This window comes from Corvus moneduloides, chromosome 12 (assembly GCF_009650955.1).
Source record: "Corvus moneduloides isolate bCorMon1 chromosome 12, bCorMon1.pri, whole genome shotgun sequence".
NCBI lineage: Eukaryota > Metazoa > Chordata > Aves > Passeriformes > Corvidae > Corvus > Corvus moneduloides.
In genome coordinates, this window is record NC_045487.1 from 868541 (window position 1) to 890965 (window position 22425).

The following is a 22425-nucleotide window of genomic DNA, read 5'->3' on the forward strand; positions in this document are numbered from 1 at the left end:
CCATCGACTTGGGGACTTGGTGGCTGCCCCATTGCCCCTCCTGGGCTGGGGCAGATGATGCCAAAGAGCAAAGTGGCATCAGCCAGGTGACATCAACATTTCTTCTCCCCCTTCTGCCAAGGCGGGGTCCCCTCGCTACAGTGGCCAACACGGACCCCAGCCAGGAAACCCAGGAATGGCCAATTCCTGCAGCTGAGTTGGCCAGAAGCTCCCTTGTGAGATGCAGCAGAGGTGGCAGCATGTCTTGGTCTGAGAGCCAGCGCTGGCTGTGGGGAGCAGTGCACGACCTCTGGGAAACAACTGGGAGAGCACCAGTGCCATGCAGGCAGTGAGAGCACAGCTCCCAAAACACAGAGCTGAGAAATTCCCCCTGTCCCTGCCAAGGTGGAAGGAGGCAGCCACATCCCCCAGCACCCAAATGGGAGAATCATGGAATAACTTGGGTGCATAGAGACCTGAAAGCTCATCCCGTTCCACCCCCTGCCACGGGCAGGGACACCTTCCACTATTCCAGGTTGCTCCAAGCTCTGTCCAGGGATGGAGCAGCCACAGCTCTGGGCACCCTGTGCCAGGGCCTCAACAAACAGGGGTTGTGGCACCCATGGCCCCAGCTCTCAGCCAGAGCTCCTTCTCTCCCTGCACAGAGGGCTGTGGAATTTCACACCCAACCACCAAGATTAGCAGCAAATCCCAAGATGACATTTGTTCAGGAGAAGAAAGAGAAGCCCTGACCAAGCAATTTCCCTTGCAGGGACAGTGTAGAAATAGCTGAGGAGCAAAGAATGACCCTTTTCTTCCCATCCTACCGCCGAGTGACTTTGCCAGCATCCATCACCAAGCCCAAGAAAATAAACACGGCTCTGTGTATAAACACAGCAACCCATCAAACAACATTCCCAAGTGCAAGGGACCCACAGTCCACTCTGGAGCAGGCAGCTGCCTCCACTGTGGGTATGCAGAGCAGTGCTCTGCCCCACAGAGCAGCACCACATCAAACTGAGCAGGTATGCCCAGAACAACCCCAAATTCAGGTAAGAGCAGCATGGATTGAGAACTAACTTGAAGTTTCCCATACCAGGGCAGCCATGGGATTTGACTGATCGCAGGCACACCTGGCAGGTGTCTGAAGGTGCCCTGCACAAGTCCTGGCCAGGCCTCACCACACTCAAGGTGACACCTGAAGCAGAAACTCCTCACAGTCGACGGGAAACCAGCGGGGAATGGGCCACAAGCAGTGCCCGGGCTCAGCCTCCCAAACTAGAATTTTCTTTGCAGGTTTTCTAGCACCTCCTGAGAGCTGCTAAGTGCCTGCCAAGCCCAGCTCAGTCAGGTCACCGAGCACTTCCCACCCCTGGGGAGGCTTTAACACCTGGACAGCAAGAATCAGCAGGAGCAGCCACCACAAAGGGGCATGAACTGTGTTCACAACCTGCTCCCAATTTCCATCCCTCTCCCTCCTCGGGTGGGAGATGGACACACAACATGGAAAGACAGGGTCACTTTTTGAGCCAAAAACATCAACTCTGGTGTGTGCCCAGCAGATGAAGAAGGAGCAGAAGAGCTCAAGGTGTGGAGCTTGTAGCTGAGAGCGCTCCTGAGCCTGGGCCACGCAGAACCTCCCACGGGCAGGCTGCAGGCGTCCTCTCCACAGCCACACTCCTACCCAGAACATCTGTACAGGCTGCTGGGCCACTGCCATGCTCTGGAAATATAAATAGGTGTTAAATTCAACTCTCTGTTGACAGTGTGACACGTCTCTCAATAACCACAGCTCCAAAAGGAGCAGCGCTGAGCCACTCCAGCCCAGCAAGGAGGCAGGGCAGGGCATGGAGCCAGGTGCAGGATGGCCTGCTGCCCAAGCATCTCACTTCCTTTGGAAGCAGCTGTTATTTCCCTGCAGCTCTGCTCCTCCTGCTCTGCCTGGACCTTTGGAAGCATCTCCCTGTGGCCAATGCCTGGAGGGACATTGTGCTTCCCAGCCTGGTCAGAGCTGTGCTTGAGGGAAGAGCTGGGGTTCCTGTGATCCCCATTTGAAGGGACCCCACTTTGCTGGTTTGTCTGGTCACAGCTTGCCCCACTCCTAGAGAGACCATTCTTTCAGCTGCCAGTGGAGCAGCTGGTGGAAACTCTCTGAGCCATCAGAGACCTGATATTCCTTAAGAGACCCACACTTTGGGAGAGGCTCAGGCCAGCCACAGCCCAGCTGTACAGTCACCCCTCTGCACTCCCAGCTCTGCTGTCCCCCAGCTCAGGCCCCCCCTGCTCCACACCTCCCGTGTGCTGCGCGACAGGGGCTCACTGGGAGATCTGGAGCGGGATGCACAGCACAAGGACAATCCAGACAGAGCCACAGCAGCCCCTCAGTAATGGACACACGGCATGGGACCCTCACCTTGGTCTGCTGCCAGAGCAGTTGGTACTGGGAGGTTGGTGCCAGCCCTCCGTGGCCACAGGTGTGCTGGTGGGGTCCCGTCCAGGCACCTGGGACCCTGCATGGGGGAAGAACAACGGGTGAAGAAAAGGACTGAACCACCTATAGATCGACCCTCCTTCCCTCCCTCCCACTTTCCAGAAAGGAGCCCCAAAAGCACAACAGCCTCATCCCTTGTAGGACAGACCCTCAGCACCCAAGGACCCCCCACCTCACACTGGGGTGCTCTCCTCACACCACACAGCCTGGCACTGCCTGGCCCCTCAGCACTCTGTAGCTCCAAGCAGAACACAGGACTCTGCAGAGCTGGCAGTGCCGGGAGAGTGCTGCATCCACAACTCCCAGATGTCACAGGTTTTGTCTTCCAGCGACAAAGAGGAGCCAAGGGAAAGCAATGCACCAACCCTTGTTCTGTACAAGCTTGGCTCCCCTGGCAGCCCCGAGAGAGCAGCCACCAGCCCGTGACCCCACGCATGCTCTGCCGTGGGGAGCTCTCTGTGAGTGGACCAGCAGACACCATTTCCCCAGCCCTCACGGCCAGCGAGGGAAGGGGCTGACCCACATGGAAGGCTGGAGGAGGGCCTGGAGAAGGGCCGCTCCTCCCAGGCCGGCTGCTGTGAGCCTGTCGATGCTCCCGTTCCGCTCCAGCCACGCGCCCGCGGGAGCCCACAGGGCTGGGGCCCCAGCGGGGGCGGAGGCGAGTGCTGGCCCTGGGACACCATCCCGGGGCTGCCGGGGCCGCGCTCGCCCCGCTCCGCTCCCCACGCCTGGTGTCCGGAGCGGCCGCGCGGGGCTGGGCACTCACCCTCCGTGCCGGCACTGCCGTCGGGAACGCTGCCCAGAGCAACAGCCGGCCCGTCCAGGAAAATCGTCAGCTCTCCGCCCGACACAATGCTGCCTTTGTTCTCCGTCTGCAGGTCCAGGGTCAGCTGCCTGTTCTCCACTGTGGCAGACGGGACATGGAGAAAGAGACCCCCAGTCACCACCGGGATACCAGCGGTGTGGAGGTGGCTCCACTGCCCCAGCAACCACGTCAGCCTCCCGGGCTCCTCCAGGCCTCCCCCGTCCCCAAAGGACAATGTGCCCACTCCCTCAGGGCCAGCTGTCCCAGCGAGCACCACCAGTGTTGGCCCCACACCTACACACACCTGCCAGCACTGCCAGAGGACCCCTGGCCAGTCCCACCACCTGCTCCTGAGGAAGATCCTTCTTCACCACCCCTCAGGATCCCTTCACCCTTTTCCTGGGGCTGCAGCTGCCCCAGGGGCCCTGGCTGTGATACTGAGACCCCCATCACTCACAGATCCAGGAGCTGGGGCTGTAGGGCAGATCCCAGCAGGAAAGCCAAAGGATTTGGCTCCTTTGAGATGACACACGGGGCAAGAAGGGTCCTGCATGATGGTGAGCATCCCTCCATCCACATCCCCGTGCATCAATTCCACTGAACAAAACCGGCACAGAGGGCCGTTCCCAAACAGGAACGCTCTGTTGCAGCACTGGACCACACTCACAGAAGGTTCTGGAGAGGGTGCCACAGGCTGGGAGGCTCCTGGAGACAGATGCCAGCTCCACTCCCTCCCTTGAGAGCCAGCCTGGTTTCAGCAGCTTCAGCAAGGCTTTGCTGGTCCCTGGGGGCAGCTGGGGCACAGCACAGCCCTCAGCACCCACCCCATCACAGCAGTGCCTGCCAGTGCCAGCCAGACTGAAACACCCAGCTCCATCACAGAAGGCCAGAAAAATTTGGCTGCACCAGCCTGGGACACTGGCCCAGACGCTTCCTGACTCATTTGCTCAAATAATATTTTTATTATACACGGATTGCTCATGACACAATGGCACCATTTTTTAGCAACCTGCTTTGTCCCGGTGCGACGCGGGGATGGGGTGTGGCTCAGGCCAGCAGGAGGAGGATGGGAGCACACCCCCATGGAGCCCTTGTCCCACCTCTAGCTCCGGCTGTCCTGCACTGGACTTGACACTTCCTTCTCCAAGGCACCCCAAATCCCAGTGACACAGGGTCTGCGGTGAACACAGGCCTGTGGGACAGGCGGCACTCGAGGATCTGAGGGAAGTCTCCAGCACCAAGAAGATGGGTGTCTCCTACACAGCTCATGGGGGCACAGCTCTGTCACTGATTACCATCATCCAACACGGGATTCTGCTGAGCCTGGTCTCCCCCTCTGCCTCACGGAGCTGCACTCCACTTGCTTCCATGGGAAACTGACCTCACAGTTTTAAGAGCCTGAGACAGAAGATGCTACTGAGCACAGCCAAAAACCAGAACAAATCCAGACCCTGTTTCCCCCCCGGCTCCTCCAAGCCGTAGGAATCCGCATTTTCTCCAGGGTCCCTCCATCCCCCTCCACGTGCACCACTCTCCGGGGCCGCACAAGCCCTCATTGTGCGGGCGCCCAGCCGAGGTGCAAAGACAAGGTGTCTCCAAGTGGAGGATGTGAACATGAACCTCCCAGCCGGCTTCCTTCTCCCCCCCTCCACCCCCTCCAGCTTTTTTAAAGAAAATAAACACTCGCAGAACCTTCCACTCCCTGTCCCCGAGCAGCGTGCGGGACGCACAAAGGGACATTGCTGCTGCACCGACGGCGGGTCCCCCGAAGGGCCCAGCACAAAGGCTGCCTCTGTCCCGCCGGCTGCCAGAATGTCAGAGGGATTATTATTATTTTGGGAGGGGGTCGGGGGGTGATTTGGTCCTGAATAAGGTCTCAGTTCAGCTACTTCCAGTGCCCTGCACGCAGCATCAGAGCTCCCATTTAGCAGAGGTGAGCTGGAATTCCCACCCAGCCCATTAAGCGGATTTACGGTTCTGCGAAACGAAGCTGGGAGCAGCCGGCACGATAATGGCCCCGGGCTGAGCCCCAGCTCCGGGACCCCCAGGAACCACACGTGTCTGACCCCAGGGAGCTGCCACATGAGACGAGCAGCTCCTCTGGAAGACCCTGTGTGAGGTGGCTCCATCATCACACCTGCATACCAGAAGATTTTCAGACAGACAGTCAAAAAGTGCTTCCCAGTCTCTCAGTTCCCCAAAGCTAGCGCCAAGCTCCTTGCCCAGTCCCACTGGATGCAAAGGCCAGTTCCCATTCCAACAGCTCCACGTGATCACCCAGGTTTTGTCTGGGATGAATCAAAGCTCCCTGGTGCTGAGCAGGTGAAGACTGGCTCAGCATTGGTGCATTCCCACAGCAGAAGGAATGACTCTATGCTGTGGCTACAAGTCCCTCCAGGAACAAGCAAGGGGAAAGTTAAACCTTCCACAGACATCCCCAAATGAAGAAGGAACCCAGAGTTTTGGGGAAGGGATAATCTTTAGTGTCCCATGAAAGTCTCCCCAGGGGAGCTTTGCCTTTGCTGCTGATCCAGCCTCAACCACCAGAGGTTTAGAGACAACTGTGTCCTACTCCATTTATCTGCCAGGGATAACCAGGAGGGCCTCGGGTTTCTGTTCCTTTCCTCTAAAAGGTGACATGGGATGGGCACTCTCCAATCCCCATAGTGACCTGCTGGCTGGATGGCCAGTTTTGTGGGATTACATCCTGGCCATGGCAGAGCCAGCTCACGGAACTGCTGGGACATGCAGCACAGCACAGCTCCTTTGGCATCACAGCCACAATGGGGTGGAGCTGCAGTTTTCCAGAGGCTGGGAATTGCTGCTGTTGTCCTGAAGGATCCCAGGAGGCCAAGTTCCAGCCACTCTGCCTGGGGCACAGCAGCAGAGACTCTGTGGGATCTGTAAAGCCCTAGCACGTGGTGCCACTCAGCACACAGGGGGAGCAGCAAGGCCCACTACGGGCTCCACACAGCCCAGGATACGAGGCCGGCCAGGGCCAGCAGCAAGGAGCTCCCAGAGCCCGGGAACAAAGAGGTGCCTCTGCAGAGGCAGCAGCTCAGGGGCCGGGGCCAGGGGCCGTGCCATGGCAAACGAGCTGTTTCATGGGAGCCCTGGGAGCAGCTCAGCTCCTGGAAGGCTCCAGCTCCTGTCAGTGATTGAGCCAGTGCTGACCCACCTCTCCATCTCCCCGGCCAATCCCTGGGAAGGCGGGAGGCGCTCGGAGAGGCCCCGCAGGCGCTGCCAAGGCGCTGGGAAGCGCTGCGAGCCCGAAAGCTGGGCTGGACCCACCGGAGCAGGAGCTCCTGCGACAGCCAGGCTGTTGGCTCCAGAGGCTCTCACAGCCTTCCCGGGAGCTCAGGCCTCATCACTGAGCTCTTTTTCCATGCTCCGGGCCTCAGAGCTGAGACTCTTCCCCCTGGAGTAAGGCATACCTGGCAGGAGGGCTGACAGCACCATCCTGGCAGGCGGGAGCCCAGCACGCACTGCCACAGGTGTCACCAGCAGTGAGGACACTGTCCTGCCTGCTGAGGGGAACAACAGGAACATCAACCCAAGGCCACAGCTACACTCACAAACCAGTAACTTTCATAAAGCCTCACCAAAACCATAACAAACCCAACGAAGACAAAGGGGCTGCTGCCCGGCAGGAGCTGCCCTGGGGAAGGCTCACTCTGGCTGAGCACTTCCCAGGATGGGGAGAGGAGGGCCAGGCCCCTCCAGTGGCAGGGGGCACATGCATTTCACTGCCCTTCACACATTAATTGCCTGACCCAGAATGGCTTGAAATCCCAGATGCCTTTTGCACGACCTTGCCTGACCCAGCCCCTTCCTCAGGCTGGCTGGCAGAGGGAACACACTCCCCTCTTCCCAGGAAGCGAGGAGCCCCTGAGGAAAGGATCTCCCAGGCTCCCATAGGGCCCCCAGCAGTCTCTGGCCCACTCAGACCTGCAGCAAAGCACGAAGGCTGAGCATGAGCCTGCAGGGAAGAGGAGGGAGCAGATGTCAGCCCAGACAAGGAGGGCAGACAAAAGCAGACAGGAGCAGACAGGCAGCACCTTCCCGGCAGGGCAGGGCAGGCTCTGCAGCTTTAAGAGTCCTTCCTCCCTCCCAGCCCACGGTGTCAAGGAAAAATCTGACACGTTTTTTCTGAGGGATGTTAACAGACAACCTAGAACAGCCAGTTGCCTTTTCCATTCATTTTCCACACAGCCCCCCGGGATGGCTGGGAATGAAAGAGCCAATTGTGCCCCCGTGGAGGCGCAGGTAGGGCGGGAACCGCGGCAGCTCCGGGAGCCCGGCAGGGCCCCTGCACACCTCGGGAAATAACGGCTGCAGGGGAGGGTGCCCAGGGGCACAGATCCCACAGCTGTGGGGCTGGCTGGCAGCTACACCCCAACAGAGCCAGCCCGAGGCACACATCCAAGTCCCCACAGGCCTTGCGAAATGACAGCAGTGGCAGCACATGTCCCATGTGTCCCTCACTGCCACAGCACCTGGTGCCACCCAGAGCCACAGCAGCACGGCAGGGACACTGATGTGGTTTCACAGCTGGCAGCACCAGGGGAAGCAGCTCACCCCAGCCCCCGGCACCGGGGAGGGTCTGAACCAGCCCTGAATCCCTCGGGGTGCAGGAGGCCCCTCTCCCTGCTCAATACCAGGTCTGTGTCTCACAAGCTTTGCTTGGAAGAGACAGAGCACGCCTTTTCCAGCCCTGCGCGGCCACTCGCGCCGCCCCAGCCCTGAATGGCCGCCTTTATGTGGGAGCTGCTGTCACAAGCCACGCTCTGGCAACCGCAAACGGCGGCAAATAGCAGCGGGGTTTGTGTTTCCGAGCCGGCTGCGGCGCCCGGGCTGACGCAGGTACGGCTTCCGGCACGCCCGGCCCAGGGCACACAACGGCACCTTGTTCCCTGCCGGGGAGCGCTGGAGCCGCTGCGGCCACCCCCGTCCTGTCCCCTGTGCCCCGGGCAGGCGAGCGCAGCCCCGGGCCCCCCGTACGTACACTTGCCGCCACCCTTGAGCAGGCTGCCGAGGCTGACGAAGGCGGCGCCCAGCAGCTCGTTCCTCAGCGTGTGGCAGATCCACACCTTCAGCTCCAAGTGGCTCTGAGCCGTGACATTCCTGCAGAGACCAGGGAAGGGGGCTGTCACCGTGGCCTCATGCCTGCTCCATGCTTGGGGAGCAGGCAGTGCCAAAGGCAAGCAGCAGAGGAAGGTGGGCAAGGACATGGGGCAATGGGAGACCCCCCTCCCACTGCCCTCCCAGCCTGGCTGTCTCTGGCAGTGTCCTCATGCAAGGGACAAAGCTCTGTGACATTCAAGTGTCCCCAGAGGGGCACACAGGGCCAGCCCCACAGCAGGGGTCACATGGACTCACAGGGTGAGGACCTCGTTCCACAGCAGCTCAGAGACCCCCATCTGCTTCCCCGTCTTCTTGGTCTCGCTGGGCAGCCCGTCGCCGGCCACCTCCACGTAGCAGTTCATCCGTGCTGGGCGGCTCTGGGCCTTGGGCTTCACAGACACGACTGGGCAGGGACAGGCACAGCGTCAGGCAGCCATGAGACACCCTGTCCCCTGCCCTCATCCCCCACCCCATCCCTGCCAGCCCGGGGTGCCATGACTCACAGCAGAGTTCTGGGAGAGGGGCAGTGGGGAGCAATGCTCCTGGTGGCAGCGATGGCTGGCACCAAGCCCTGACCATGCCCATCCCCAGCTTCACCCCTCCGAGGGTGGCAGGACTGTCACTGTCCCCACGGACACCTCCCGACCCCAGGGCACGGGGGCAAGGTGGGACGGGGCAGCCCCGGGCCAGCAGTGCCTGCGGAGGGGCAGAGCTGGGGACGTGGCTCCGAGGGGACGGGGCTCCGGGCGCCGGGAGCCATCTCGCGGCCACGGGAGCACCAGCGCGGCCCCAGCAGGGCCACGGAGCCACGTCCCCAAGGCAGCCGGGCGGGGGAAGCGGCCGAGCCCAGCCCATGGCACACAGGGCAGCGCTGGCCATCCTCAGCCCCTGCTGCCCCCGGGAAGGTGTCCCAGCCCGGGGTGCAGGCAGAGCACACACAACACACGTTCCTGGCAGGGGGAATCCCGGCGAGGCAGCGGGACCCACCTTTCACGGAGAGCGGGGACTTCTCGCAGGGCGGCCCGGCCCTGGCCCTGCTGGAGCTGGCAGCGGCCATGGCATCACCCCCGGCTGGAAGCAGAGAGAGGAGACACCTCAGCACCGCTCCCACGGCGCCCAGGGAGCCCAAACACAGCCCGATGCTGCTGCGAGTGCCCGGCACGGCAAGGACACGGGGAAAGGGTTGGGCAACCCCCGGGAAACACAGGCTTCCTTTCCTAATAAACCAGCCCTGCACCACAGACAACGCTGCGTCCCTGGGAGAGCAACCCCTGCACGGCACCGCTGCTAGCCGAGCTGGGCAGTGCCACCTCCAGACACCCCTCTGGGCACCTGAAGCTCCCCTGACCCACAGGTCAGTGCTGATGGGGGACAGAGCAGCCACCAAAGCCTTGCCCTGTGGGACACTGACTCGTGAGCCCACACATCACCAACAAGATGGCAAGGACATGGCAGTGGCACAGGCTGGACAGAAGCTGGTCACAGCACGGGGTAGTGGCCACATCCCTCAAGGGAAGCCCTGGTCTCACTATGGTACCAAATCCACAGAATCACTGAGGTTGGGAAAGGCCTCCAAGACCATCGTGTCACGCCCCCAGACAGGAAGGACACACTGTGACACCAGGCAGGGTGGCAGGACACGTGGCTGGGGCCTCTGCCCAAATCAGCGACCACAGAGCGGAGGGATGAGGTCACACATCACACAGGAGCACGAGACGCTGCGTCTGGGACCACGGAGTCAGCCATGGGCTTGCTCCAGCCTCCTCCCCACCATTCCCAGGAGCTGGAGAGGACAGGGGCCAAGGTCATGGCCCAGCCCCTAAGCCAAGAACTGCCCAGCCAGGACCAGGGCACTGCCAACCTCCCCCTCCCCGATCAGGGGAAGCAGGAAAAGGGAGGAAGCAGCTCCAGCCCCTCTCCCTGTGCAGGAGCCTCTTCTCTGCTCTCTCTTTACATCCTCCTTAAACTGTACCGAGCTCCAACCCATGGCAGATTCCCTGTGAAATCCCTTCTCCCAGGGTCTCTGCTCTCCGTGCCAGCACAGCAAACCTGCCTGGCACCCCAGGGCTTGGCTGTGTCTCATACAGCCCCCACCTCTGCCTGGAAATCCCCGTTTGGCACTGTCCAACCACTGTTCTGGCTCCATCCAACAACAGCCAGGGCTCCTGGACACATCCCAACCTCCTGTCCCTCACCGTGAGGGGCTACTCACCACACTCACACAGTGACTCCCATTCCAATTATCCCGGCCCGCAGATCACCCCGACCTTCTCTGAGGATATCGCATACTCCTCCTCCTCATGTCCCCAGCTCCACATCACATGGATTCCATCGGGGCCGTGCCCCTCCAGTGCTAGGCCGTGCCCAGCCCTGTTCCGCCTGGCCTGTCGCCATCCTTCTTCTTTCAAACCCTGACTCTTCCCCATTTCCTCTTTTCACCATTTCTCCGTCACTCGCTCTGACATCCCCGGCCACGCCAAGCACCCCTGACCCGCAGAAACCCCTCGGTGTCCAGTGCCACTCCCCGGGCACAGCTTTGCTGTCCCCGGGCTGTTCCCGCTCCGCACACCCCCACAGCCCCTCAGCCGAGCGGGGCCATGACCGGCCCGGCCCGGGCCCGGGGCGCTCCCGCACCCCACACATGGGGAATCTCCCTTGATAAGGCCGAGGCCTCCCTTCCCTCCCCGGCTTCCCGTTTCCGACAGCCTGGCCTGACCTCCCGGGTCACCCGCGGGGCCGCCGCCCCAGCAGCGAACACCGAACCCGCCCCCGGGACCGGCCGGTCCGGCCCCGCAGCCCCGCACGGAACTGGGCCGGGCGCTGCGGGCACCGCGCACAGGAGGCGGAGGCCAAGGGCCCCACCTTGGCCCCGCTGTCCCGGGCTGGTACCGGCACCGGCTGAGCAGCTCCTGGCGGCCGGAGCGCCTCAGCAGGCCCTGTCCGGCGGACGGACGGGAGCGCCCCCGTGCCGTGCCGTGCCGTGCCGTGCCGTGCCGTGCCGAGCCGAGCCGAGCCGAGCCGAGCCGAGCCGCCCCGCCCCGCCCCGCCCCGCCCCGCCCCGTCCCGTCCCGTCCCGTCCCGTCCCGTTACCGGCAGCCGCTCCGCTCCCGCTCCCCGGCTCCAGCTCCCGCCGTCATGTGACCCCGGCCGCCACGTGATCCCGCCGACCGGAAGCGCTCCCGCGGCACGGCCGCCGGTCCCGGCGTGCCCCGCTTGAACTACAACTCCCGGCGTGCTCCGTGCTCGGACCACAACTCCCGCTGTGCTTCCCGCGGCGCTTGGACGGCGGCCCGGGTGGGCCATGGGGCACGCGGACATGGCGCGTGTTCCGCACGTCGTGGCCGACACGGGCGCGTTCCTGAGCGCTGCCCCGCTGCAGGTACCGGGGAAACACCGGGGAGATACCGGAGGGGCGGGGGGGACGAGGGGTTACGGGCCGGTGTGACTGCGCTGCCCGCAGGACATCGCAGACGCGCTGTACACCGTGCCCGAGGTGCTGGCCGAGATCCGCGACCGGCCCGCGCGCCGCCGCCTCGCCGCGCTGCCCTGCGAGCTGCGGGTCCGCCGCCCGCGCCCCGAGCTGCTGCGCCTCGGTGAGTGCCGGGCAGGCCCCGGTTCCCGTCCTGCGTGGGGCACCGCTTCCTTTCCCTCGGCCCCACGGCCCGGCCCCGCCCCGCCCGGCTCTCGCAGCCCGGCCCGGCCCGGCCCGACGGTGCCATTGTTCCCCGCCCGCAGTAACCGAATTCTCCAAGAAGACCGGGGACTACCCGAGCCTGTCGGCCGCCGACCTGCAGGTGCTCGCCCTCACATGCCAGCTCCAGGCCGAGATCGACGGCCCCGGCTGCCTCCGCTGGGAGCCGCAGGACAAGGTAGGATCGGCCCGGGGACGGGGCCCCGGTTCCAGCGGCCCCGCCGACGCCCCGTGCCGCTCCCCAGGTGCGGCTCAGCTCCACCCCGCGGCACCCAGAGGCCCCCCTGCACCTCGCCGGCTTCCACCTGCCCGCCAAGGTAAGGCCCGGAGGGAGGGCGAGGGCGTGCGGCCCCTCGGAGCCCCGGGTGAGGGTTCCCCGTGCTGTGCCCCCAGCACAAGCCCGCGGGGAAGGGCCCGCGCCAGCCCAGCCCCGGCAGCGGCCCGGCCCCGCCGGACAGCGACGAGTTCGGATCCTTCCTGTACTGGCGGCCGCCCCTGCCCAGCATCGAGGAGGAGCTGCGGGAGCTGCTGGTGAGAATCTTCTGGAGTTTTCTTTCTGTCCTCGCTCTGTGATTTCTGGCTGGCCTTTCCCGACCCCTCTGTGCCACCCTCACCGTCTCCTCCCCCCACATGGCCCAGGCCATCTCCAGTAGCCCCGAGCCCCTGGAGGAACACCCGGAGGAACACCAGAGCTCTGCAGATGGGGCCAGCGCCGGCGAAGAGGAGGATGAGGAGAGCGATGACGAAGGCTGGATAACTCCCAGCAACCTGAAGCAGGCCCAGCAGGACACGGGGCACTGCGACACTGCTCCCGTCGGTGTCCAGGTCGGCTGTGTCACCACGGACTTTGCCATGCAGGTGGGTGCTGGGCTGCAGCCAGGGCTCAAACCTCGGGGCTGCTCCCATCAAGGCAGTGCCGAGTCCCTGGGCAGGGGAGAGCAGCTTTGGGACAGCTCCGTGTGTCGAACCAGTAGGGTCTCAGTTCCAGAGGCCTGTGCACAGCCTGTCGGGCTCTCACTGCCCCAGCTGGCAGGGCCCAGTCCCAGCTCCCGGCACTCCCAGCTCCCGGGGTCCCAGGTTGTCCCTGCTCTTGCAGAACGTGCTGCTGCAGATGGGTCTCCACGTGCTGGCCGTGAACGGGATGCTGATCCGCCGGGCCCGGAGCTACATCCTGCGCTGCCACGGCTGCTTCAGGTGCTGGGGCTGATCCTGCTCCCGGGCTGAGCCCATGTTCCACGGCCCCGGGAGCTGTGAACCCGTCTGTCCCACCCTCACAGGACCACCTCGGACATGACCAAGGTTTTCTGCCCCCACTGCGGTAACAAGACCCTCAAGAAGGTGGCAGTGAGTGTCAGCGACGATGGGAGTCTCCACATGCATTTCTCCCGCAACCCCAAGGTGCTGAACCCCCGGGGGCTCAGGGTGAGTACCTGGACAGAATCCCAGACTCACTGAGGTTGGAAAAGACCATCAAGATCCTCAAATCCAACCTGTGACCGATCCTCACCTTGTCAGCCAGACCAGAGCACTGAGTGCCATGTCCAGTCAATTCCTTGGACACCTCCAGGGATGGGGACTCCACCACCTCCCTGGGCAGCCCATTCCCATTTTTAACAACCCTTTCTGTGAAGAAATTCTTCCACTGGGACCCCAGGGATGGGAGCCCAGCCTGTGGCTGGCAGGTTGGAGGGAATCAAAGCAAACTGTGAACATCCTCCAGATGTTGCACCTGGACCCCAGGGCTTCTGGGCTTCCCTGCTCAGGTCTCCAGAGGCCTGTGGTCACCTCAGAGTCCCTGGGAGCCGGGGCTGATCCCTTCTCTCCCGCAGTACCCGCTGCCGGCGCCGCAGGGCGGGAAGCACGCCAACAACCCACACCTGGTGGAGGACCAGCGCTTCCCGCAGCAGCGCCTGTCCCGCAAAGCCAGGCAGAAAACCAACGTGTTCCACCCCGACTACCTGGCCGGGGCCTCTCCCTTCGCCGAGAACGACGTGGACAGCCGGGCCGCGCACCTGCACCTGCGCGATGCCGCCCTGGGCGCCGGCCGCCGGCGCCTCAACCCCAACGCCGTCACCAAGAAGTTCGTGAAGAGGAGGTGAGGGGCAGGACGGGCCCCGCCTGCAGGACCTGCCTGCCCGGCTGCGGTGGTGGCTCCACCAGGGCAAGGCCTCTCCCAGAACCTGGCATGGGCGTGGGCCAGGCCGCTCTGTCGGCACTGCGCTGGTGCCCAGAGGGCCACCGTGACTGGGGTGGTGGTGGCTGGGCTTGGGGAGGCCCCAGCATGGGAGAGGGTGGGGTGGCTTCCCTGCTGGCCCTGGGTGCCCCTGGGCAGGGGCTGTGTCACCCAATAAACACCAAACCCCAAAGCACCGTGGCTCAGTCCCGTTTGTGTGGGTGCCTGTGCCAGGGGGAGCCTTGCTCTGAGCCTCGAGGGATGAGGAGGCTGGGACAGAGGAAGGGAGGATTTCTTTGATGTTTTGCCCCATGGGATCATGAGCTCCAGAAAGACAAAAGCCCAGGGCAGGGGGTTGTGTCTCACCCTGGCACTAGGCAATGCCCAGGGCTGAAGGGGGAGACTCAGGTAAAGCTTTTTGGATAAATCTGCTGAAATCTTTCACAACTGCCTGTTCTGCCCAGCTCTTGCTGCAGTTTCTTAACCCTGCTGAAATTGTTCAAGGTAAGGAAATGCCTGTTACCAGCTGTGGCCCCTGGTCCTGGGGAGGTTGCAGGGTGGGAGCAGGAGAGGGGAACACACCTGGGCCTTCCCCAACCCCAGGGCATTTTTGGTGTGTCAGAGCTGCAGATAAAGGGCATTGGGTAACACACCCACAAATCCTGCTGAGGAGGTGGCAACTTCCAGCGTCTTTGCTTTGGACTCTTGGCCTCACCTCCCTGGGGCAGCCTCTGTGTCTCCCCCAGTCCCTCAGAGACGGGATCCCGGGCTATGGAAGCTGTTCCCTCGGTCACAGTTTGGAGGCTGGGTTGGGCAGCTCTGGAGATGCCCTTGGAAAAACCATCACAAGACTTTACACTGCAAAATGAAAACTTTCATTGTTTATTCTCGACTGCAGCTGTTTACAGAAATATAGTTGCGAGTATACAAATGTCCCAATAGAAGCAAAATATTTTTATTTTTTTTAATATTCAACAAGTTATCACAGGAGAGCTAAAAACATAGATGCAAATAAAATATCCCCTCATAGACAAACTGAAAACACCGGGAATCAGTGCTTGGAAAACCCACCTACGAAAGCCATATACACAGAACTGCACGAAGGAGTATCTGGTGCTACTTTCACATTGCAGGACACAGAAGAGGCAGCTCAGCGGTCGAGGGTGCACCCAGAACATCTGGCAAGCAGGAGAGAGCCCACCAGAGGTGCAGGGACAGAGAGAGAGGTTGGAGCTCTGCTCTGAAGGGGTTGGAGCTTAACTCAGCATCAGCTGAGATGGGAGTAATTCAAACTGCCTCCTTTTATCCAGAATAAAAAGGCTGCTAAGGATACTGGAATGTGATCCCAGTTCTGCAACACCCAAAGAGCCACTTTCAAACAGGAACGTCCCCCTGGACACGTTATCCCGATGGGCAGCCATGGTCTTGCCCAGGACACTCGGGGCAGGTTCCGTTCCACGGGCAGCTCCAGGGCCAAAACAAAGCCAAAGCCATTTACCTGTCACATGAACACAGAACCCTTCCCTCATCCCAGAGGGATGGAATGTGTCACAGAGGCTGCCGGGTGTGGGAGCTTTGGAACCTGAACAGAGGGGTCAGTGAGCAGGGAATCCTTGGATTCCTCACCCTGTCCCCACACAGTGAAGGTTACCAGGAAATTTAAAGAAGTGTAACAGCAAAAATGACAGATGTCTGGAAAAAGCAGGGCTCAGCCCAGCAAACTCCAAGAGAACAAATGAGGACACTGGCTCTCAGTGTGGTGGAGGTGATTTAAGAAAACCTGTACCAGGACAACACTGTCTGATCCACTCATGACAAATTCCAGTGGAACGTGGATTTGGAATGAAAAAGTCATGGTGGTCACAATACACACTATTGATTTTATGACCTGATTTAATGGCTGGAGCTGGGCAAGGGGAGGTTTAGGCTGGATATCAGGAAAAGGCTCTTCCCCCAGAGGCTGCTGGGCACTGCCCAGGCTCCCCAGGGAATGGGCACGGCCCGAGGCTGCCAGAGCTCCAGGAGCGTTTGGACAGCGCTGCCAGGGATGCCCAGGGTGGGGTTGTTGGGGTGTCTGTGCAGGGCCAGGAGCTGGGCTGGGTGATCCCTGTGGGTCCCTTCCAGCTCAGGATGCTCCATGATTCTACGATCCTTAGGATTTAATTCCTCACACAACCTGCAAGACAGAAATCAGCACAGTTGTGGCAGGTTCCTCATGGACAGAATTCAATGGGAGCTTCACTGGCTTTCAAGGAGTTCTCTACATTTTGACTGCTGCAGTAATGAGTCAGTTAAAAAAAAAAAATCAGTTTACAGACTCCTGCCCTTATGGGAATAAAGAGGAATGGCAGAGGAGCTTCCCCTCCCTGACCCAGCACAACCAGGGACCCTTTGCTACACAGTAACATCCAACACACCTGGCTGGTGTCAGCCCAGCCCCTCTGGGGGCCACCACCAACCTGCATGAGCTGCTGCCAGACTGGGGATGCAAAAGGCTCTGGGGTTACCCGAGGGAAGCCGAGGGATGCTCAGGGCTGCAGGAAGCCCATCCTCAGCCTGGATGTCAGTTCTATCCTAAACCATATCTGCAAGTATGAACTACAAGATATAAAAATACAAAAGTGGCCACATCTGCTTCCAGCCCACGGATACCAGCGAGGTTCCCAAGCAGAGCAACTTCTGGAGCCAACGGTACCAACAGGGCCACACGTCCAGGACTGAGAGGTGTAAGACAGCTACTTATGAGTTACTACAAAAACCTACTGAGGAAAAGGAGTATTATTTCATGTTTATAAAAATGTAAATATAACAGTATTCTATGCATGTGCCTACTATTATTTATATATAATAATCTGACTCCTCTATATACATATATATAATCCTAGAATATACAGGCAGTGTGTATTTACATCCCTATACAGATTGGGAGAGGAAAAGCCTCTCCTCCTGTGTAACCCCCCGGAGTCCCCCACTCCCCTAGAGAATTCCACCAGTTTCCCTTTGCAAGAGTTTACCCCCTGCAGCATTCTTCCTTGTTTCTGACACGTTTATCCCATTTCCAACGCTGACCCTCTCCCGGTGCCACGGCACAGACGCCCTGCCCGGGGCACCACGGCCACTACAGCTGGCACAGCTGGTCTGAGCAGGAACACAAAGTGCTCACAGTCAGCCCCAAAGTCTAAAAAAGCCCAAATTAAAACAAATCCCCTGAACAAACACAGCATCCCAGTGCTGCTTCCTTTTAGCTTCTACAGAATGGAGCTGCCCCGAGACCCTGGAACACGAAACCACCAACTCCCTGAAACTCAGTTTTGCACTAATGACAAGTCACCAGTGACCAGCATTTGCTCTTCTCACCTTCCACCCACAGCTCGGAGCATGCCAAGCAATTCCCTCTCCTCTCTCCTGCTTCTCTCTCTCAGATCCATGTCTGTGCTCCCTGTGCTCCCACAATGCCCCTGGAAAAGGAACCCAACTGTTTGCCAAGCAGAGGCATGAGAAAACAGGAATGAAAATCCATTCAGACATATTTTCCTTTTATAAATTAGATACTAAATCAAAATCTCAACAGAAACTTTAAAAAATAAAGTTTGGCTCATTCAGGTGAGGGGAATGTCCACTGACACAGCTGCCCAGACTTGGTGCTTCCAGTAAAAACCTGCCAAAGTTATGTTTAACTGCTCATGCCTTAGTTTATCTTAAAACTATACAGGAAGCAACCACCCTGTCAGTGATTAGAAGTAATCATAGTCACTGATCAGACACTGGACATCCACTTCAGAACAGCCAGCCTGGAATTATTTCTTGAACTAGATTTGTGTTAAAATAAGAGCAAAGTGTTTGGCTTGCTGCAAGATCAGGCAGTGAGGAGGCAATAACAAAACAACTGTTAATTAAGCACAAAGCACCAGTAACTCCATGCCAGAGGAGCTGTTCAGCTCCAACTGTGCGTTAAGTGTTGTCTCTGTGGTTTCTGGGTGGGCTCTGGGCAGACTCAGGGTAAAAGCTGAGGGGATGTGGTGGGGGCTGGCAGGTCCCTCTCCCTCAATTTTCACCTGTGCCCACAAATGGGTGCTCTGGGACCCCCAGCGATGCTGGATTTACAGACTGATACCTCAGGAGCCTCTCTGCACCCAAAGGGCCCAGACACGATGCCAGTGCTCCGTGTGCTCCTGGAACACAGGGATCATAGAGAAGCTCTGCTGCCCAATCTCAGCTGCTAAATATGCCAGAAGTGAATGTTCAGGCCCCTGGTAAAACACAGATGTGGCTCAGGCTGTGCTCCCTGCCATGACACCCTGCAGCCTGTCCATGAGCTCTTTTGGGGCTGATCCAACCCCTCCACCCTCGGAGCCGCTGCCCGAGCACACGCCAACCGCTGAGCGACCTCTTCAGTCACACAAATACTTTTTGTAACCAAATCACATGTTCAAAGTGTTGTACATTTAAACATTGACCTAAAATGAACAGGTAAATTTAACACGAGGAAAGGAAGGTGTTTCCAGAAGGGAAAGCTGGGATAGCACAGCCCTTGGTTGGTTTTTTGTGTATGTTTTTTTTCTCTCTTCTCTTCATAAGCGACCTCAAATGCCCACAATTCAAACATACCCTTCCCTGGAGCTGTGGCAGGCTTGGGATGAGGATCTCTTCTGGGCACTCATCCTGTTCCATGGAGAATTGGTCCCTGGTGACTTGGCACTGACCAACGAACGGATACAGCCCTTCGGAACAATGAGCAAACTGAAGCAGCACACGAGCGAATCCATCGTTCCTGTCACTCCTTCTGTGTGTGACAGCCCCAGGTGACACCCAACAGCTCATCCTGGGACACTGATCCTGCAAACACCACCAGTTCCTTTCCCAGTGAGTGGCTATGGACTTCCACAGCCCTCTGGACGTTGTTGGGTCCATTGTTCTCAGCCTGAGCAGCCCCACACAGCACCTGGGCACTGCTGGGGGCTGCTGCTTTCCTGTCGTGAACCATTACAAGATGTTGTTAATGTTTTGTCTTAGCAGGGGAAAAAAAATAAAGTACAGAAAGAAAAAGTCTGGGTCGGGGTTAAAGCAGCTCTGGACATGATGCAGCGGGGAATTCTTTCTGTCCTGATTAAAATTTCCAACGTTTGAGCATAATCATAAATTAGGAGTTAAAACACAGAGGCGCTAGTATTAAAATATTAAATAGGCAATGAGAGTGAAGAAAAGCTGAATGGCTCATTCTGAGGGAAACCCCAATATTTCATATATTATATAATCCTAAATGCCTCTGGGTTTCCTTGCTAGGCTGTGAGTGAGGGACACACCAAACACAGAGCGAAGCTTCTCGTGGCCAGCTGGACCAACACTGCCTGATGGAATGGCGAGAGATGAACACGTTATTTATGTTGCAAAAAGTACTTAAATACTCAATAAAGACATAACAAACCCCACCCCACCCCACTGTTATCAGACGCCACGTTGTGGTAGAACATCAGACAAACTCACAAATTTACCACAAAAATGTGTGGCAAAAAGAATATTTTATATATATGTATATATATAAATTTTTTATATTTATGCCAATGTACTCACTCAGTACAAATAGCAAAATAGTTATACCATTTCCTAAATACAAAATATAGCTTTCCAAAAAAATGAAACACACATTAGATATAAACCATCCAAAACTTGAACGATTGAAAACTGTATTCAAAATTAAATGACCCAGAGCAGGTCTCTTTCTGAAAAGTTCCCTTCATATCGGCAAGAAGCCTTACTACTGAAAACGTAATTCAATGCCTCTCAATGAGAGAGAGAAAGAGAGAGACAGAAAGAGAAAGTGAACGTCGTGACAGACCAACAAACGGGGGAAATCCAGGAAAACCAACAAAAACTCTACACGGCTCAACTACGCACACGAGTTAAGGGGAAAACACACAGTAAACAGACTCGAGGAACTTAAAAAAAACCATTTACAGACGGTTCTTTTGTTATTTCAAATAACAAAAATGAAAAATGACGTGATACCAGCTACACTCTACCGAGGCGGAACGGGCGCCGCGGGAGCAGCTCGGCTCCGGCGGCAGCGGGAGGAACACGGATCTGAACGAGGCTGTAGTGAGAGATCACACACTGTCCGGAGAGTTGAAGCACCTAAAAAATCCACATGCCTCACAATACACCTGCGTGGTCTGGAGTGGGTTGTTTTTACATTCGGTAACATCAGTCAATGATTTATTCTTTAATTAAACACGACAATCTAGAAACCAGACTTGGGGCTCTGTGGTAGAAAAAGGAAAAATCACTTCAGAACTGCAATGAGCTCCATGTGCTACAAAGATGCAACAGCTCAGGATGAAGTGATGTTTTAAGAAGGCTTAAAAATGATGCAATTTGCCCCCTACTTGGAGTAAAGCCAAGCTTTTTCCATCAGTCACAGCTGGAAGTGGCGGGTTAAGGGGGATTCCTGCGTTTAGAAGGTGGTGGAGAAATTGCTTCCTCTCTCCTTAGTCCTTGATTATTTGTCAAAGCTTCTACTGACTAAGCAATTTACTGCCAACGATTCCTAAAAGCTGTTTCTGAGCTTTAAAGCCAGTAGGATATTTACGTCTTTTTTTAAAAACACAATACAAAACTGAGGGAGAGAAGGAAAACCATGGAAAGAATGAAAGGGAGAAGGCTGGTTTGGGAACAGCTCATGAGGCTTTACAGAGCTCTAACCCATCAGTCAAGAGCGGGAGACACAGAGGAGTCCCTTCCTCAGCAACACAGAATGCTCTTTTCAAGCTGAAGGTGTTTTAGAGAAGATTTTAAGATCAACTGGAAGTTCCCCTTCATTTCTTCATTCTGTAGAGCCACCAAACCCTTGCTCTATGTACAGCTCCACATAAGGGATGTGGGAAACCATTAATCCCATTGTCAGATGGGAACTGGTTATTACAGCAGCAATTCTCTGCTTGGTTATTACAGTTAACAATACTTGCAATTCATAAAGGGTGGGTTTGGCTCTCCCACTCCGTGTCAGCCAAGAGATCCCTTCACTTACTGACAGCTGAGTCACAGCTCGGGGCAGAGGCAGCTGCTGTTTCTGCTGCACGAGCTTCCCGAGGAAAAAGAGAGGATATGAAGAAGGAATAGGAGGGAAAAAGTAAACGTGGTAACATGGATTACCTTCCAACAACAATAATAACTGACCAGATATGCTTTAAATTCCAAGAGCCCCCACAGTAATGAGGTTTAGGAATCCGGTAACAGCCCAACCCCACGCCCCAGTAACACAAAGCATAACTCCTCAGCATTATTGGCACTATGGAGCCCAAACTCCATGGTCATGGCCTCAGGTCTGCCACTGGCCACGCGTGTGCTCTTTAAAGAGGCCACTTTTCCACAGAAGCAATTGGTTCCACGCAGCCTAATCCAGAGTTGGAAGGTCTGAGAGGATCTGGGGAATCGTCGCTTTTTTTTTCTTCACGGAATTTCTGCATGAGAAAACAAGCAGAAAAGTCAGGCATAACTAACCACAGTTCCCTCTTCCTTCTGTGCACTTGCTTCATCTTCAGGGTGTTCCTCATGAGCAGGCACTGAACCGGGGGTGAGGAGCAAGAGAAGTTCTGGAGAGACTCCCAACTCCATATACAAACCCTTTTAGATTAGAGAATGAAGTGTATCACTTCAGTGAAAACTCAAGAGGGGATTTAGCTCCAGACCAGCCCCAAGTTCCACAGCACAGCCTACACTGGACTCCAGAGTCCTCCCGGTTCTTGGTGCTCATTTGTAGTCAAGGGCTCTTTCCCCCCTCTGAAAAAGACACCTTCTAAAAGCAGAGTGTCTCCTAGCAACAGCTGATGCTGTCAGCTGTTTCTAACACAGACTCAGCATGTGGCACACTCAGGAGCTGCCACATTCCACCAAAACTTGTTCTCACATTACATTATTGTAACCCGGGGGAAGAGTTCAGAACAGTTCAGACTTGAGGTGTAATTTACTCATTAAGCCTCACGTTTATAAACTACAGTCATGTTTCGTAAGGTTTTGATCTGCCAAGCTGTCAGTGATCCACTCTCCTCCCTAACAAAGCACCAGACTCACGGCAGATGACAAAAACGTATGAAAATTGAACAAAAGTCTCAATTGTTTCATACAAATTCTGACCTCTGACTGGTTTTAGTAACTTCATTCTGGTA

General features: G+C 57.6%; 3 protein-coding genes across 11 annotated transcripts in view; 1 reads left to right on the forward strand and 2 right to left on the reverse strand.

The window, feature by feature from the left end:
- WWP2 (WW domain containing E3 ubiquitin protein ligase 2) overlaps positions 1 to 11577 on the reverse strand; it is a 32357-nt gene extending 20780 nt beyond the window's left edge. Inside the window, exons 1-6 of one of the 3 annotated variants that reach the window (XM_032121673.1) lie at positions 11490 to 11577; positions 9387 to 9470; positions 8655 to 8802; positions 8281 to 8399; positions 3237 to 3374; positions 2393 to 2489 (exon numbers count right to left, since the gene is read on the reverse strand). In XM_032121673.1, the coding sequence (XP_031977564.1) occupies positions 2393 to 2489; positions 3237 to 3374; positions 8281 to 8399; positions 8655 to 8802; positions 9387 to 9456 (572 nt within the window). In that variant the 5' untranslated portion in view covers positions 9457 to 9470; positions 11490 to 11577. Of the gene's footprint in view, positions 1 to 2392; positions 2490 to 3236; positions 3375 to 8280; positions 8400 to 8654; positions 8803 to 9386; positions 9471 to 11261; positions 11363 to 11489 lie in introns of those variants that run through there. The other 2 variants (XM_032121670.1, XM_032121672.1) reach the window with 2 other exon arrangements.
- NOB1 (NIN1 (RPN12) binding protein 1 homolog) lies at positions 11561 to 14459 on the forward strand. The gene is made up of 9 exons (XM_032121674.1): positions 11561 to 11778; positions 11860 to 11992; positions 12135 to 12268; positions 12336 to 12407; positions 12484 to 12621; positions 12730 to 12948; positions 13187 to 13284; positions 13368 to 13512; positions 13920 to 14459. The coding sequence occupies exons 1-9, from the start codon at positions 11701 to 11703 to the stop codon at positions 14187 to 14189; spliced, it is 1287 nt and encodes a 428-aa protein (XP_031977565.1). The 5' UTR covers positions 11561 to 11700; the 3' UTR covers positions 14190 to 14459.
- A 2074-nt stretch (positions 14460 to 16533) lies between these two features.
- Positions 16534 to 22425, reverse strand: part of NFAT5 (nuclear factor of activated T cells 5) — a 57110-nt gene continuing 51218 nt past the window's right edge. For all 7 annotated transcript variants that reach the window (XM_032121666.1, XM_032121665.1, XM_032121669.1 and 4 more), the window contains one exon: positions 16534 to 21720. The gene's annotated coding sequence lies outside the window, so the exon portion shown is untranslated. The remainder of the gene's footprint in view (positions 21721 to 22425) is intronic.